The sequence below is a fragment of the Apostichopus japonicus genome, chromosome 15, assembly GCF_037975245.1.
Source record: "Apostichopus japonicus isolate 1M-3 chromosome 15, ASM3797524v1, whole genome shotgun sequence".
In the NCBI taxonomy this organism is placed as follows: Eukaryota; Metazoa; Echinodermata; class Holothuroidea; order Aspidochirotida; family Stichopodidae; genus Apostichopus; species Apostichopus japonicus.
Genome location: NC_092575.1, coordinates 372,238 through 389,077, shown reverse-complemented (window position 1 = coordinate 389,077; position 16,840 = coordinate 372,238). Strand labels below are relative to the sequence as shown.

General features: G+C 35.5%; 1 protein-coding gene across 3 annotated transcripts in view; it reads left to right on the top strand.

Moving 5' to 3' along the window:
- Nucleotides 1-16,840, top strand: part of LOC139980943 (two pore calcium channel protein 1-like) — a 35,009-nt gene that overhangs the window by 15,753 nt on the left and 2,416 nt on the right. For 2 of the 3 annotated variants that reach the window (XM_071993000.1, XM_071993003.1), the window contains exons 7-21: nt 1,498-1,597; nt 2,930-3,046; nt 3,747-4,029; nt 4,682-4,738; nt 5,271-5,282; nt 6,702-6,773; nt 7,146-7,218; nt 7,968-8,072; nt 10,753-10,824; nt 11,999-12,088; nt 12,642-12,733; nt 13,330-13,376; nt 14,813-14,881; nt 15,072-15,162; nt 16,332-16,453. In XM_071993000.1, coding sequence (XP_071849101.1) covers nt 1,498-1,597; nt 2,930-3,046; nt 3,747-4,029; nt 4,682-4,738; nt 5,271-5,282; nt 6,702-6,773; nt 7,146-7,218; nt 7,968-8,072; nt 10,753-10,824; nt 11,999-12,088; nt 12,642-12,733; nt 13,330-13,376; nt 14,813-14,881; nt 15,072-15,162; nt 16,332-16,453 — 1,402 coding nt within the window. The remainder of the gene's footprint in view (nt 1-1,497; nt 1,598-2,929; nt 3,047-3,746; nt 4,030-4,681; nt 4,739-5,270; nt 5,283-6,701; nt 6,774-7,145; nt 7,219-7,967; nt 8,073-10,752; nt 10,825-11,998; nt 12,089-12,641; nt 12,734-13,329; nt 13,377-14,812; nt 14,882-15,071; nt 15,163-16,331; nt 16,454-16,840) is intronic. The other variant, XM_071993001.1, reaches the window with a different exon arrangement.

Here is a 16,840-nt window from a genome sequence, read left to right as displayed (position 1 = left end):
ATTACTATTTGCCCCCTACAGTTATCCCGATGTCATGATGCCTATTAACTAACCATTTGATATCACTATTTGCCCCCTACAGTTATCCCGATGTCATGATGCCTATTAACTCACCATTTGATATTACTATTTGCCCCCTACAGTTATCCCGATGTCATGATGCCTATTAACTCACCATTTGATATTACTATTTGCCCCCTACAGTTATCCCGATGTCATGATGCCTATATATTAACTAACCATTTGATATTACTATTTGCCCCCTACAGTTATCCCGATGTCATGATGCCTATTAACTCACCATTTGATATGACTATTTGCCCCCTACAGTTATCCCGATGTCATGATGCCTATTAACTCACCATTTGATATTACTATTTGCCCCCTACAGTTATCCCGATGTCATGATGCCTATTAACTCACCATTTGATATTACTATTTGCCCCCTACAGTTATCCCGATGTCATGATGCCTATTAACTCACCATTTGATATTACTATTTGCCCCCTACAGTTATCCCGATGTCATGATGCCTATTAACTCACCATTTGATATTACTATTTGCCCCCTACAGTTATCCCGATGTCATGATGCCTATTAACTCACCATTTGATATGACTATTTGCCCCCTACAGTTATCCCGATGTCATGATGCCTATTAACTCACCATTTGATATGACTATTTGCCCCCTACAGTTATCCCGATGTCATGATGCCTATTAACTCACCATTTGATATTACTATTTGCCCCCTACAGTTATCCCGATGTCATGATGCCTATTAACTCACCATTTGATATTACTATTTGCCCCCTACAGTTATCCCGATGTCATGATGCCTATTAACTCACCATTTGATATTACTATTTGCCCCCTACAGTTATCCCGATGTCATGATGCCTATTAACTCACCATTTGATATTACTATTTGCCCCCTACAGTTATCCCGATGTCATGATGCCTATATATTAACTAACCATTTGATATTACTATTTGCCCCCTACAGTTATCCTGATGTCATGATGCCTATTAACTAACCATTTGATATCACTATTTGCCCCCTACAGTTATCCCGATGTCATGATGCCTATTAACTCACCATTTGATATTACTATTTGCCCCCTACAGTTATCCCGATGTCATGATGCCTATTAACTCACCATTTGATATTACTATTTGCCCCCTACAGTTATCCCGATGTCATGATGCCTATATATTAACTAACCATTTGATATTACTATTTGCCCCCTACAGTTATCCCGATGTCATGATGCCTATTAACTCACCATTTGATATGACTATTTGCCCCCTACAGTTATCCCGATGTCATGATGCCTATTAACTCACCATTTGATATTACTATTTGCCCCCTACAGTTATCCCGATGTCATGATGCCTATTAACTCACCATTTGATATCACTATTTGCCCCCTACAGTTATCCCGATGTCATGATGCCTATTAACTCACCATTTGATATCACTATTTGCCCCCTACAGTTATCCCGATGTCATGATGCCTGCCTACAATAGCTCAAGATGGTCGGCTTTATTTTTCATTGTCTTTCTCATATTGGAGCTCTATTTTCTAACAAATGTTGTAAGTCTCTACCTTGCTCTCAGTTGATGTTGTTGAGTTGCTTTCGTTGTGTCGCTGATGTTGTGGTATTGCTGCTGATGTTGTGTTGTTGCTGTGTTGCTGTTGTAGTGTTGCTGATGTTGTGTGGCTGTTTTTGTGTTGCTGATGTTGTGTTGTTGCTGTGGCAATGTTGCTGATGTTGTGTTGTTGCTGTGGTAGTGTTGCTGATGTTGTGTTGTTGTGTTGCTATAGTTGTGTTGCTGATGTTGTGTTGTTGCTGTGCTGCTGTGGCAGTGTTACTGATGTTGCTGTTGTTGTGTTGCTGATGTTGTGTTGTTGCTGTGGTAGTGTTGCTGATGTTGTGTTGTTGTTGTGTTGCTGATGTTGTGGTGTTGCTGTTGTAGTGTTGCTGATGTTGTGTTGTGTTGCTGATGTTGTGTTGTTGCTGTGGCAGTGTTGCTGATGTTGTATTGTTGTGTTGCTGAAGTTGTGTTGTTGCTGTGTTGCTGTGGTAGTGTTGCTGATGTTGTGTTGTTGTTGTTGTGTTGCTATAGTTGCTGTTGTGTTGCTGACGTTGTTGTTTTGCTGATGTTGTGTTGTTGCTATGTTGCTGTTGTAGTGTTGCTGATGTTGTTGTTGTGTTGCCGATGTTGTGTTGTTGCTGTGGTAGTGTTGCCGATGTTGTGTTGTAGTTGTTGTGTTGCTATAGTTGTGTTGTTGTAGTGTTGCTGATGTTGTTGTTGTGTTGCTGATGTTGTAGTTGTTGCTTTGTTGCTGTTGTAGTGTTCCCATTCAGTACATATAACGTGTTAGCTTTCTGTATCCCACCAATGGCTAAAATGAATGTCAGAATGCTCAGATAATTTCCTACTTAAATAAGACATTGTTGTATGATAGTCACTCCAAATGCAATCCTGTGTTCAGTGTAAGGCCATACCATGCAAGGTTCTGTATGCAGCTTACACAGTGAAACATATACATAATGAGTTCTGTAGACTGTTATAACATTAAGCATTGCCTAGGACTCACAAATTGCTGTATATTTGTATGATAGTATCAGGTTGTCAGTAATATCAGGTTACATAGTATATAACAATGTCACCATATGGAGTTTCCCTTACAAACTGTGTGAAGTGTTGCACACTATATTGTGTTTCACAGCATATTTTACCACCATTTTTAATGTTGCTTTCCTAAAGGTCTGGGTAGTTGAAAGGCCTTGGCCTATTATCTAGTATCAATAGATGTACAGTTGTCTGTATTTTATACAAATTATTATTCTGTATTGCGATTCAAGTTCTCTAAGATATACTTGCCTGAATTCATCTTTTCTCATATTGTATTACATCACAGTTACTGGCAGTAGTCTACAACACTTTCACTGATGTTGAGAAGGAGAAGTTTAAAAGATTGTACTTACATAAGAGACTTGGAGCTTCCATGGCTTTCAGAAGACTTTGCAGCAGAATGGTAAGATCCCCTCTTAACTATCTCATCATTAAGATGTACCTATGTGTGTCACTTAACTATCTCTTTATTAAGATGTACCTATGAGTGTCACTTAATGTGTGTCACTTATATTGAGATATACCTATGTGTCTCTTTACAATCTCTTATATATTGAGATATACCTATGTGTCTCTTTACAATCTAGAGATATACCTATGTGTCTCTTTACAATCTCTTATATATAGAGATATACCTATGTGTCTCTTTACAATCTCTTATATATAGAGATATACCTATGTGTCTCTTTACTATCTCTTAGATCTTGAGATTTACCTACCATGACTATGTTTTGTTTCTGCTCAAACATATTTAATGGCAAGATCAAAGTTGCACTGTTACTAAAAAAGCATCCTTAAGTAACTAAGAAATTAAATTGTTCTTCTTAATTAATTGATAATTAGCTCCTTTATGCTTGTCTGGAGTGTGCAAATTCAATAGTTACACCTTCATGGCAGATTGATGAAACCTTCCTCTCATTAATCAGACTTACAAATATTTGCGGAGGAAGCATTCTCTGACCCTGACAATATCTTTAGGTGAGACAGATCTGTTGCGTGAATTGTATACAAGATAATAACCTAACAGTCAAAACTATATAATAAATACAGTCATCTGGTGTATTTCCTGATCAGTTTTATAGTGAATCACTTTTCTTTTGCAGCATCCAGGCCTTATCTCCTTCCCTCACTTTCTAGGCCTTATGAAGTACTACAAATCAAACCACTCCAAAAGAGATGTTCTCTTGGCCTTCAGAACTCTCAACTCATCAGGGACAGGTTTTATAAACCTCTCTGAGTTTTTTAACATTTACGAAGTTAGCCTCCTCAAGTGGACTGCAAAACAAGATGAAAAACTTTGGTTTGAAAGCCTGTTTCCACCTCTGGATAAACCCTTCAGATTAATCAACTACTTGGTCAATCTCAAGCCTTTTGAAATACTTGTTTGTAAGTAAATTCCTAGCCTTATAATTAAAATATTCACAATGCATGTAGTTACCCTATCCTTGCTGTTCATAGTTGTCTTGTGAGAATGTTTAGTCTTTTGTTGTCCTTGGACAATTGGGCTTATCCTTTGTGTTGTCTGAACAGAAAAGTTATTTGTCCATCAATGTTACCATGGCTCATGGCAAGCATGAACTTCATTATGGAGAATTATTTTGTCTGTCAATTCTCAGACCAGTGAACAATAGTAAGAATTGACTCGATATACATTGTTTGAAGCACAGTTGTAGTCATTGATAGATTACAAGATTCTATTTACATTTATAATATTTCATTTAGCTTTAAGCCATAATCTGGCTTCTTGGTTTGGAAATTATTCAGTTTGCTCAACCGCGTTCTTGTTTCTATTAAGTTGTATTAATTACTTTCATTACTGCAATATACCAAGATCACAGTACTAGTTTCTTATGTGACTATTAAAGGTGGCTTTTTTTGCACAACTGAGAGAATTTTTAATCCTATCTTGCTTGTTATTTCACTATACATTAAAAGTTGATTTTATTAGTAATCTCATTTGAATGATATTGTGCATATCAAATGCATCAAATATCATCAGCAGTTGTGTTATATACTCTTTATTTTCTTTGTCTGTTAGATGCTGTGATAGCATTGAATGGGTCTGTCTTCATCATTTCTACTATTGTAATTTCCGGTAAGTAAACATTCATCATTTCTGTTATAACATTTAATTCTTATAGTTCACAGCCCTATAGTGATAGGAGGCTTGAGACAGCTTCACAGAAAGTCAATGTTTTCTGTGAAGTCTGATAGCAATTGTAAATAATGGCGGGTCGATCTATCAAGGATTCTCCGCCATCAAAGATTTGTGTTAGTTTAATCAATATAATAAAGGTCATGAGTGTTGGATATTTATACAAATTATAAAATTATATCTACAAAGACTTTAATTATCTCATCTGACAATAACGTCTGTAGAGATGACAACATGGAAATATTTAAACAAATATACACCTACTGAATCTGGAAAAGAATGTGAAAAATCATTACAATTTTACAAAGTGAGTGTAAAACATTCATTGCTAACATTGCTATTCATGCTGTTATCTTTCACTGTTACTCATCTAAAAGTCAACAAGTTACCTGAGCTGGGAATGAAGACATATATTGTTTTATCATGACCTTACATTTAAACATTGTTATTTCATTACACCATGCCTTCTCAGGACTCCGCTCAGGTTCATTTTCACATCATTTTTTACAGGCAGATAACTGTTAGATGTACCTTGGTCACACCAGGATGTCCTGTATGACATGTTAATGTGTTCAGTATATGCTTGCAGTATGCTATTACCTTTGCTCAGGATTTTATTACCTTTTCTCAGTATAATATATTTCTGTGTTCAGTATGCTGTGTTACTGTGCCTAGTATGCTATTACCTTTTCTCAGTATAATATATTTCTGTGTTCAGTATTCTGTGTTACTGTGCCTTGTATGCTATTACTTTTTCTCAGTATAATATATTTCTGTGTTCAGTATGCTGTGTTACTGTGCCTAGTATGCTATTACCTTTTCTCAGTATAATATATTTCTGTGTTCAGTATGCTGTGTTACTGTGCCTTGTATGCTATTACTTTTTCTCAGTATAATATATTTCTGTGTTCAGTATGCTGTGTTACTGTGCCTTGTATGCTATTACCTTTTCTCAGTATAATATATTTCTGTGTTCAGTATGCTGTGTTACTGTGCCTAGTATGCTATTACCTTTTCTCAGTATGCTGTCTGTGTTCAGTATGCTGTGTTACTGTGCCTTGTATGCTATTACTTTTACTCAGTATGCTGTTTGTGTTCGGTATGCTGTGTTACTGTGCCTTGTATGCTATTACTTTTTCTCAGTATAATATATTTCTGTGTTCAGTATGCTGTGTTAATGTGCCTTGTATGCTATTACCTTTTCTCAGTATAATATATTTCTGTGTTCAGTATGCTGTGTTACTGTGCCTTGTATGCTATTACCTTTTCTCAGTATAATATATTTCTGTGTTCAGTATGCTGTGTTACTGTGCCTTGTATGCTATTACTTTTACTCAGTATGCTGTTTGTGTTCAGTATGCTGTGTTACTGTGCCTTGTATGCTATTACCTTTTCTCAGTATGCTGTCTGTGTTCAGTATGCTGTGTTACTGTGCCTAGTATGCTATTACCTTTTCTCAGTATAATATATTTCTGTGTTCAGTATGCTGTGTTACTGTGCCTAGTATGCTATTACCTTTTCTCAGTATAATATATTTCTGTGTTCAGTATGCTGTGTTACTGTGCCTTGTATGCTATTACTTTTTCTCAGTATGCTGTTTGTGTTCGGTATGCTGTGTTACTGTGTTGGGTATGCTATTACTGTGCCCATGGCTGCTATTACCTTATTCATATTAATGATATTGTCTTGTGCTTCGTGTTTGCAACATTACATGTTAGCTTTTCCAAACATATCCAAGTGATTTCCTAGCCCTCAGATGTTGGTATTAATTTTTGTTCGATGATTGGTATAAATATTGTTCATAGCTGCATGTGGTAATTATTATCGCAAATACAAGATAATCTTTATGAAGCTATCTGACTGTTTTGTCAGTAACTTGAAATAATTCCTGTTTCATCTGCAGGTACAGGCAGTGCTCAAGAAGTGATGGAAACGTTAGAGGTTGTTCATTGGTACGACATTGCATTTGTCACATGTAAGTCTTTTAATTCTGATTCTGTTTTCCTGTGCAGCAATACTCAAGTTTTTATGGAATGTTTCAATACTTTGCTTCTGTGACTGAGATAATTTTTAATTTAATATGAAGTCAAACTTTTTACCTGTATTTGTGACTTTTAACTATTTTTATTACTATCAAAATTGAGAAGAGCAATTGATTTGGTGTCGTTACAAAGTTATCAGAAATTTGTCAACGAAAGATTCTATTGGGGAGTAAATTACAAAGTGTTTCAAATAGGATTGGATGTGTGAAGTAGAGTAACAGTTTGTTTTCTCCTGAAAATGTTTAACTTAATTTAATTCAGTATGAGTATAATTCAAGCGTTCGTCATGGTTTTACTTTGTGCAGTTTATGGGATAGAGTGTCTGTTGAAGATCCTTGGATTGGGATGTCAAAGATATTTTGGAAACACATGGAATGTGTAAGTAACATGCTGTACCTTTTTCCAAGTACTTCGGTTTTATGGAGAATTTAATTGAACAATACTACAGTTTTATTTAGATATTCACAATTACTATGGTAAATAAGGTTGGTTTATTCCAAATATGGACAACATTTGTCTGGCAAAAATGAAAAATGTAAATTACATATTTACATAATCTAGTGGAACATGTTTATGTACATTGTAAACTTCAAAGTTTTCCCCGAAATGTCTAAGTGTGAGAATGTTGTTGAGATTTAGAGAGGTTGTTTATCACATTTATATAAAGTCTTCCTCTGTAGATTAAACCCCTTTATATGAATATCTTTTGTGAAATAACTGAAATCTTTTGTCATTTGTAGTCTTCGTGTTATATATGACTAGATCTATGGTATCCTGTTTGCTAGATAGGTACAGATCAAACAATGTTACAGTAAATGTTATGGTCTGCTTCACAGAGTTACTCTTGGTATTTTGGGTTGCCTCTCATTGTTGTATTTTTAAACATCTTCAGATTAATACCTTCAAACCTATAGCCCTGATGTACTGATTTACACAAATACAATCAGGATGTTTCTTTATAGAAAATTGCACTGCCATGTGAGGGCTGCACATGAAGTTTAGGCTTTAATTAATATCCTTGTATCCTCTATTGTGCCTTAGTTTTTCTCCTTTTTTCCCCCCTTACATTTTCTCTTTATCTCACTTAGAGCCTTTCTTCTGCCATAATCCTCTGTTTTATTTCCTAGATTTGATTTCATTGTGACAGTAGTCGCCATCTCAGGCATCATCTTCCAAGTTGTAGACACCAACTTTTACTTTGTGGTTATTTTAAGACCCTTACGTTTACTAAGGTAAGTTATTAACCTCTAGAATGTGAAAAGCAACAAACCTATGCTGAGAGTTTTCAATTTTTCTTCAATGTTGTATTTGTAAAGAAACATTCAATGTACGGTATGAATGTGTCAATGATCCCAGTAAATGGAATGAAGATACCTGTGAATAACGTTCTGCACAGTACCAACACAAAGTACAACCAGGGAAGTCAATGATCCCAGTAGGTGGAATGAAGATACCTGTGAATAACGTTCTGCTCAGTACCAACACAAAGTACAACCAGGGAAGTCAATGATCCCAGAAGATGGAATTAAGATACCTGTGAATAATGTTTTGCTTAGTACCAACACAAAGTACAACCAGGGAAGTCAATGATCCCAGTAGGAGGAATGAAGATATCTGTGACAAACGTTTTGCTCAGTACCAACACAAAGTACAACCAGGGAAGTCAATGATCCCAGTAAGAGGAATTAAGATACCTGTGAATAATGTTTTGCTCAGTACCAACACAAAGTACAACCAGGGAAGTCAATGATCCCAGTAAGAGGAATTAAGATACCTGTGAATAATGTTTTGCTCAGTACCAACACAAAGTACAACCAGGGAAGTCAATGATCCCAGTAGGAGGAATTAAGATACCTGTGAATAATGTTTTGCTAAGTACCAACACAAAGTACAACCAGGGAAGTCAATGATCTCAGTAGATGGAATTAAGATACCTGTGAATAATGTTTTGCTTAGTACCAACACAAAGTACAACCAGGGAAGTCAATGATCCCAGTAGATGGAATGAAGATACCTGTGAATAATGTTTTGCTTAGTACCAACACAAAGTACAACCAGGGAAGTCAATGATCCCAGTAGGTGGAATGAAGATACCTGTGAATAACGTTTTGCTTAATATCAACACAGAGTACAACCAGGGAAGTCAATGATCCCAGTAGGAGGAATTAAGATACCTGTGAATAATGTTTTGCTCAGTACCAACACAGAGTACAACCAGGGAAGTCAATGATCCCAGTAAGAGGAATTAAGATACCTGTGAATAATGTTTTGCTCAGTACCAACACAAAGTACAACCAGGGAAGTCAATGATCCCAGTAGGAGGAATTAAGATACCTGTGAATAATGTTTTGCTCAGTACCAACACAAAGTACAACCAGGGAAGTCAATGATCCCAGTAGATGGAATTAAGATACCTGTGAACAATGTTTTGCTCAGTACCAACACAAAGTACAACCAGGGAAGTCAATGATCCCAGTAGGTGGAATGAAGATACCTGTGAATAATGTTTTGCTTAGTACCAACACAAAGTACAACCAGGGAAGTCAATGATCCCAGTAGGAGGAATTAAGATACCTGTGAATAATGTTTTGCTTAGTACCAACACAAAGTACAACCAGGGAAGTCAATGATCCCAGTAGGTGGAATGAAGATACCTGTGAATAATGTTTTGCTTAGTACCAACACAAAGTACAACCAGGGAAGTCAATGATCCCAGTAGGTGGAATTAAGATACCTGTGAATAACGTTTTGCTGAGTACCAACACAAAGTACAACCAGGGAAGTCAATGATCCCAGTAGGAGGAATTAAGATACCTGTGAATAATGTTTTGCTTAATATCAACACAAAGTACAACCAGGGAAGTCAATGATCCCAGTAGGAGGAATGAAGATACCTGTGAATAATGTTTTGCTCAGTACCAACACAAAGTACAACCAGGGAAGTCAATGATCCCAGTAGGTGGAATGAAGATACCTGTGAATAATGTTTTGCTTAGTACCAACACAAAGTACAACCAGGGAAGTCAATGATCCCAGTAGGAGGAATTAAGATACCTGTGAATAATGTTTTGCTTAGTACCAACACAAAGTACAACCAGGGAAGTCAATGATCCCAGTAGGTGGAATTAAGATACCTGTGAATAACGTTTTGCTGAGTACCAACACAAAGTACAACCAGGGAAGTCAATGATCCCAGTAGGAGGAATGAAGATACCTGTGAATAATGTTTTGCTCAATATCAACACAAAGTACAACCAGGGAAGTCAATGATCCCAGTAGGTGGAATTAAGATACCTGTGAATAACGTTTTGCTGAGTACCAACACAAAGTACAACCAGGGAAGTCAATGATCCCAGTAGGAGGAATGAAGATACCTGTGAATAATGTTTTGCTCAATATCAACACAAAGTACAACCAGGGAAGTCAATGATCCCAGTAGGAGGAATTAAGATACCTGTGAATAATGTTCTGCTTAGTACCAACACAAAGTACAACCAGGGAAGTCAATGATCCCAGTAGGAGGAATGAAGATACCTGTGAATAACGTTTTGCTGAGTACCAACACAAAGTACAACCAGGGAAGTCAATGATCCCAGTAGGAGGAATGAAGATACCTGTGAATAATGTTCTGCTTAGTACCAACACAAAGTACAACCAGGGAAGTCAATGATCCCAGTAGGTGGAATTAAGATACCTGTGAATAACGTTTTGCTGAGTACCAACACAAAGTACAACCAGGGAAGTCAATGATCCCAGTAGGAGGAATGAAGATACCTGTGAATAATGTTTTGCTTAATATCAACACAAAATACAACCAGGGAAGGAAATTTAGTTAAGATAATGCTTCATCAGTAACCATGTCAAGTCACTGACTCGTGTTCAACCGTTTTACTTATGTTTTTTAATTTGCAGGCTGTTTAAGGTCCGTAAGAGGTACAGGGATGTTGCTGCCACAGTCAGAGTACTAATGCCCAGAATGTTCAGGTAATTCTAATAATATCAATTGAATTACGGTAATAAAAGTCTATCAAATGCATAACTTTCTTGTCTAATGTGAAGGAGTAAACCATGTTTGGTGGTTGTGAATGAATAATGTGACTACAAATTAGGGCCCACTGTTACCCTTGACTTCCTTCTTAGTAATTGGGGGTCAAACTTGCTGAAAAATAGAAGCATGCAAAAGAATTCTCTCACTGTAAAGATTACCATTGATTACCAATTACCATTGGTGTATCATGATTTTTCTAGTCCGATGCTATTTATTTATGGGTCTGCATGGCCCATACTAATCTGCTATTCTAATGCTATTATTTATGGGTCTGCATGGCCCATACTAATCTGCTATTCTAATGCTATTTATTTCAGCATGGGTCTGCATGGCCCATACATATCTGTTACTCTAATGCTATTATTTATGGATCTGCATGGCCCATACTGATCTGCTATTGTAATGCTATTATTTATGGGTCTGCATGGCCCATACTAATCTGATATTCTAATGCTATTATTTATGGGTCTGCATGGCCCATACTGATCTGCTATTGTAATGCTATTTATTTCAGCATGGGTCTGCATGGCCCATACATATCTGTTACTCTAATGCTATTATTTATGGGTCTGCATGGCCCATACTGATCTGCTATTGTAATGCTATTATTTATGGGTCTGCATGGCCCATACTAATCTGCTATTCTAATGCTATTATTTATGGGTCTGCATGGCCCATACTAATCTGCTATTCTAATGCTATTATTTATGGGTCTGCATGGCCCATACTAATCTGCTATTCTAATGCTATTTATTTCAGCATGGGTCTGCATGGCCCATACTGATCTGATATTGTAATGCTATTATTTATGGGTCTGCATGGCCCATACTAATCTGCTATTCTAATGCTATTATTTATGGGTCTGCATGGCCCATACTAATCTGCTATTCTTGTTCTATTTATTTCAGCATGGGTCTGCATGGCCCATACTAATCTGATATTGTAATGCTATTATTTATGGGTCTGCATGGCCCATACTAATCTGCTATTCTTGTTCTATTTATTTCAGCAAGGGTCTGCATGGCCCATACTGATCTGCTATTGTAATGCTATTATTTATGGGTCTGCATGGCCCATACTAATCTGCTATTCTAATGCTATTTATTTCAGCATGGGTCTTGTTATTGTAGTCATGTACTACTTCTATGCCATTGTGGGAATGGAACTTTTCTCTGAGGCCAAACTCGAAAATTGCTGTCAGTAAGTAGATTTTCTGTATTACGTCTGCAAGATAGTTTGTTAGTAGTAGATTGGCATGACTTGTTAGCTTATTCATTTCTTTTGAAGTTTTTGCTGACTAAAACATTTTTTCATCTCAAGACAATAATACCACTTTCTTCCACTCAAAGAGTTTTACAATTAAAACATTTGTCAAATTATAAGCGTATTTGTGTTTAATTACTATGTTGAAGGTATAATGGCTTACATTTCTTGCAAGTTTGTAAAAGCAGGGTGTTTGTATAAAATACAAATGGAATACGACATAATGGACAACGCCATCATTTCATGTAGCTATGTCTACATCTCAACATGTTCTTTTGTTAAACATGTAATATTCTTAGAGATATTACATAATATTAAATATATTAACCATGCCATGTTTATGAATCGCAGAGGAACAGTTTTATTATCAACCCAGTAACCTGCCATAACATGAATCTAGATTCATAATGGAAACATGATTCAGAGAGTGTAACTTTCATTCAGCTGGCAATTTATATTTTTACTCTCCTTTTGTCTTCTTCTTCGACAGAAATACTACTCTTGAAGAGTTTTATAGTAACAGCTCCTCATATCACTTGTACTTTTACCTCAACAACTTTGAACACATACTAAATGCTTACGGTAAGATTGGTGTTGTAGGAATAGTATAAAGCAGTCCTAATGTTATATCCTAATGTTATAGTCTCTCATTTGTTGTGTTTATCATACAATCAGTATCACACACTGCACACGTCAAACGTTGGTTGTCTTTGTCCCTTGGCTGAAAACTGCAAAATAGTATTTTGTGTCATTCAATTTGATTTTTTTGTATATTTTGTTTGTTTTGTAATTGTGTGTTACAGAAACTATATGTTGCATCAAATTCATACATTACATTTACAAGTTAATGGTATTCTTCACAAACTGGACATAAGTATATGTGCACTGTACGGAACAACCAGAAGCAGAACATAACCAGTAAACATGAAAGGTAAATTAAGCCTTAAAAAATAAATTCTACTTAATTCTGTCATATATTTCTTGATTGAATATTTTCACCAACAGACCATATTTTGTTGTTAGCAGAATTGATGATATTAGAGATTGAAACATGATCTGATAATTCATTAACTCACAGAAGGATATTTAGGTCAGGTTGCTATGGTTACACAAATTTATTTATCTTCAATATCTGGGTGCTTGTTTCTAAATACTTGAATGTTGTATTTCATCAACAGTAACTCTGTTTGAACTAACAGTTGGCAATAATTGGCATGTTATTATGGTAAGTTGTGTTCACTGTCCATTACTTAATCTTTTAATTGATGCTCCAATAGAGTTTATAATGTAGCTGTGGTGTAATTTTTCACATCCAGCCATGCAGGCAGGAGTACAGAGACGTTATTAGGCTGTACTTTAGTGCCACAACAGACATTGTATATCTATAAAACATATATACAGGTCAGTATGCCATGTACTTTAGTGCCACAACAGACATTGTATATCTATCATATACATATATACAGGTCAGTATGTCATGTACTTTGGTGCCACAACAGACATTGTATATCTATCATATACATATATACAGGTCAGTATGTCATGTACTTTAGTGCCACAACAGACATTGTATATCTATCAAACATGTATACAGGTCAGTATGTCATGTACTTTAGTGCCACAACAGACATTGTATATCTATAAAACATATATACAGGTCAGTATGCCATGTACTTTGGTGCCACAACAGACATTGTATATCTATCATATACATATATACAGGTCAGTATGTCATGTACTTTGGTGCCACAACAGACATTGTATATCTATCATACATATATACAGGTCAGTATGTCATGTACTTTGGTGCCACAACAGACATTGTATATCTATCATATACATATATACAGGTCAGTATGTCATGTACTTTAGTGCCACAACAGACATTGTATATCTATCAAACATGTATACAGGTCAGTATGTCATGTACTTTGGTGCCACAACAGACATTGTATATCTATAAAACATATATACAGGTCAGTATGCCATGTACTTTGGTGCCACAACAGACATTGTATATCTATCATATACATATATACAGGTCAGTATGTCATGTACTTTGGTGCCACAACAGACATTGTATATCTATCATACATATATACAGGTCAGTATGTCATGTACTTTGGTGCCACAACAGACATTGTATATCTATAAAACATATATACAGGTCAGTATGCCATGTACTTTGGTGCCACAACAGACATTGTATATCTATCATATACATATATACAGGTCAGTATGTCATGTACTTTGGTGCCACAACAGACATTGTATATCTATCATACATATATACAGGTCAGTATGTCATGTACTTTAGTGCCACAACAGACATTGTATATCTATCAAACATATATACAGGTCAGTATGCCATGTACTTTGGTGCCACAACAGACATTGTATATCTATCATATACATATATACAGGTCAGTATGTCATGTACTTTAGTGCAACAACAGACATTGTATATCGATCAAACATATATACAGGTCAGTATGTCATGTACTTTAGTGCCACAACAGACATTGTATATCTATCATATACATATATACAGGTCAGTATATCTTGCAACAGTAAGTACTGCTGTGATTGTCTGTAAACTCAACAAACTTTCATTTATACAAAACTAAATAAATAACCTACTATTCATTGTTTATTCATCAGAATGCAATTGCTATGACTGTCAGTGAATGGAGTATTCTTTATTTCATCATCTTTTACCTCTCTAGTATGGTGAGTTTTAGGATGAATTTCATTTATTTTAAATTTGTCAGTCATTTTGTCTGGAAAGAAACTCACATTATGTTCATCGAGTAATATAAATTTGGTTACAACCTGCTGGAGTTTCCTTCTGTAAGTTTGAAGCTGCTGCCCTCTGCTTATCAGCTTGTGACTGCACCATTCTATATTTTCATCTTTTCAGGTTGTTGTTACGGTAACTGTTGCATATGTTCTGGAAGCCTTCCTCTTTAGAATGCAGTTTGCACAGAGTGATGCTGCCCGGATTATTGAAGGTGCCGTATATGTCATTATATCCTCAGTAATTAATGGCTTTAGTGAATGTGTGATAGAATTTGTCATCATTCAAAAGTGATGTATGTGCTAGGATAGAACCCTGGATCCTCCATGAACAGCTATATGCAAGGTTATAAACCTGGTCTCATGAGAATGTTTTCAGAGTATGTAGCTACTTTAAAACAGATTTTTATAAAGCTTGATATTTTGATGTTGTGGATTGTAATATTGTGTACAGAAACTGATTTGTGGTTGTGTTGCTTACAAAGAGAGTTCAATTTATTATCAGTCACACAAGGAATCATTCATATCAATGACAATATCAAAGAAGAACATAACCTAAGCTACTTTAAAGCAACAATAATTCATTATCATTGACAATATATCAAAGAAGAACATAACCTAAGCTACTTTAAAGCAACAATAATTCATTATCATTGACAATATCAAAGAAGAACATAACCTAAGCTACTTTAAAGCAACAATAATTCATTATCATTGACAATATCAAAGAAGAACATAACCTAAGCTACTTTAAAGCAACAATAATTCATTATCATTGACAATATCAAAGAAGAACATAACCTAAGCTACTTTAAAGCAACAATAATTCATTATCATTGACAATATCAAAGAAGAACATAACCTAAGCTACTTTAAAGCAACAATCATTCATTATCATTGACAATATATCAAAGAAGAACATAACCTAAGCTACTTTAAAGCAACAATCATTCATTGAGAGAAAACTCACTTCAATGTAACTCTTATTTACAGTATGTCCTCTTCCATTGTCTTATGTGTTTCTGGCCAAAGAGAATTATAAAGTAAAACTCACTTTTAGTCAGAATAGTTGACAGTGTTAGCTACATTCTAAATTGGTTTGTTGACACAAATAACACAACTCATTTTTAATCATGATAGTTGACAGTGTTAGCTACATTCAAAATTGGTTTGTTAACACAAATAACACAACTCACTTTATGTCAGGATGGATGACCCAGTTAGGTTTATTCTAATAGTTTGTTAACACAGATAACAAAATATGTGTGCTGTACTTAGGTGATGCTTGATTGTATTAAAAGTTTTGTCTTTTCAAGGGATGTTAAGATTGTCAATAGTCTACATGTCTTGTAGTATAAAAGATTGATTTCATTTTATTTCACAGCTGACACAGCCATTGAAGTGAATGTAAACCTATATTATGGAGATATGCAATCCATGTTCAAGGAAACAGCATCTGATTTGCAGCTGACAATATTAAAAAATGACCTTAGACTGAGTCAAACTGTAAGTAACCATATGACAGATGTTCTTAGATATTAGGGTTTTAATATCACATTATAAAGACAACATTTTTAATTTAGCCATCCACACTCACATCCTTTCACATAAATGCATGACATCTTGCAGTTTTGGAATACTGTCAATGTGTATTTCCATGGTAACCAAGTTGCATGGTTTTATATTTCTAACACTCCAATTCCCATTTATTTATACACTCCACTTTGTAAACTCTGATTAATTGCTCAATTCTCAGTAATCATAGGCATGTTCTTTAAACCGCATGATTTCTCTCCTTCAACCTGGCTTAATTTGAAATACCACCCAGTTGTGGTCCAACCATAAAGTCTCATAGAGAACCATAAGTCTACCCAGTGAAAAAGGTGAGACAGG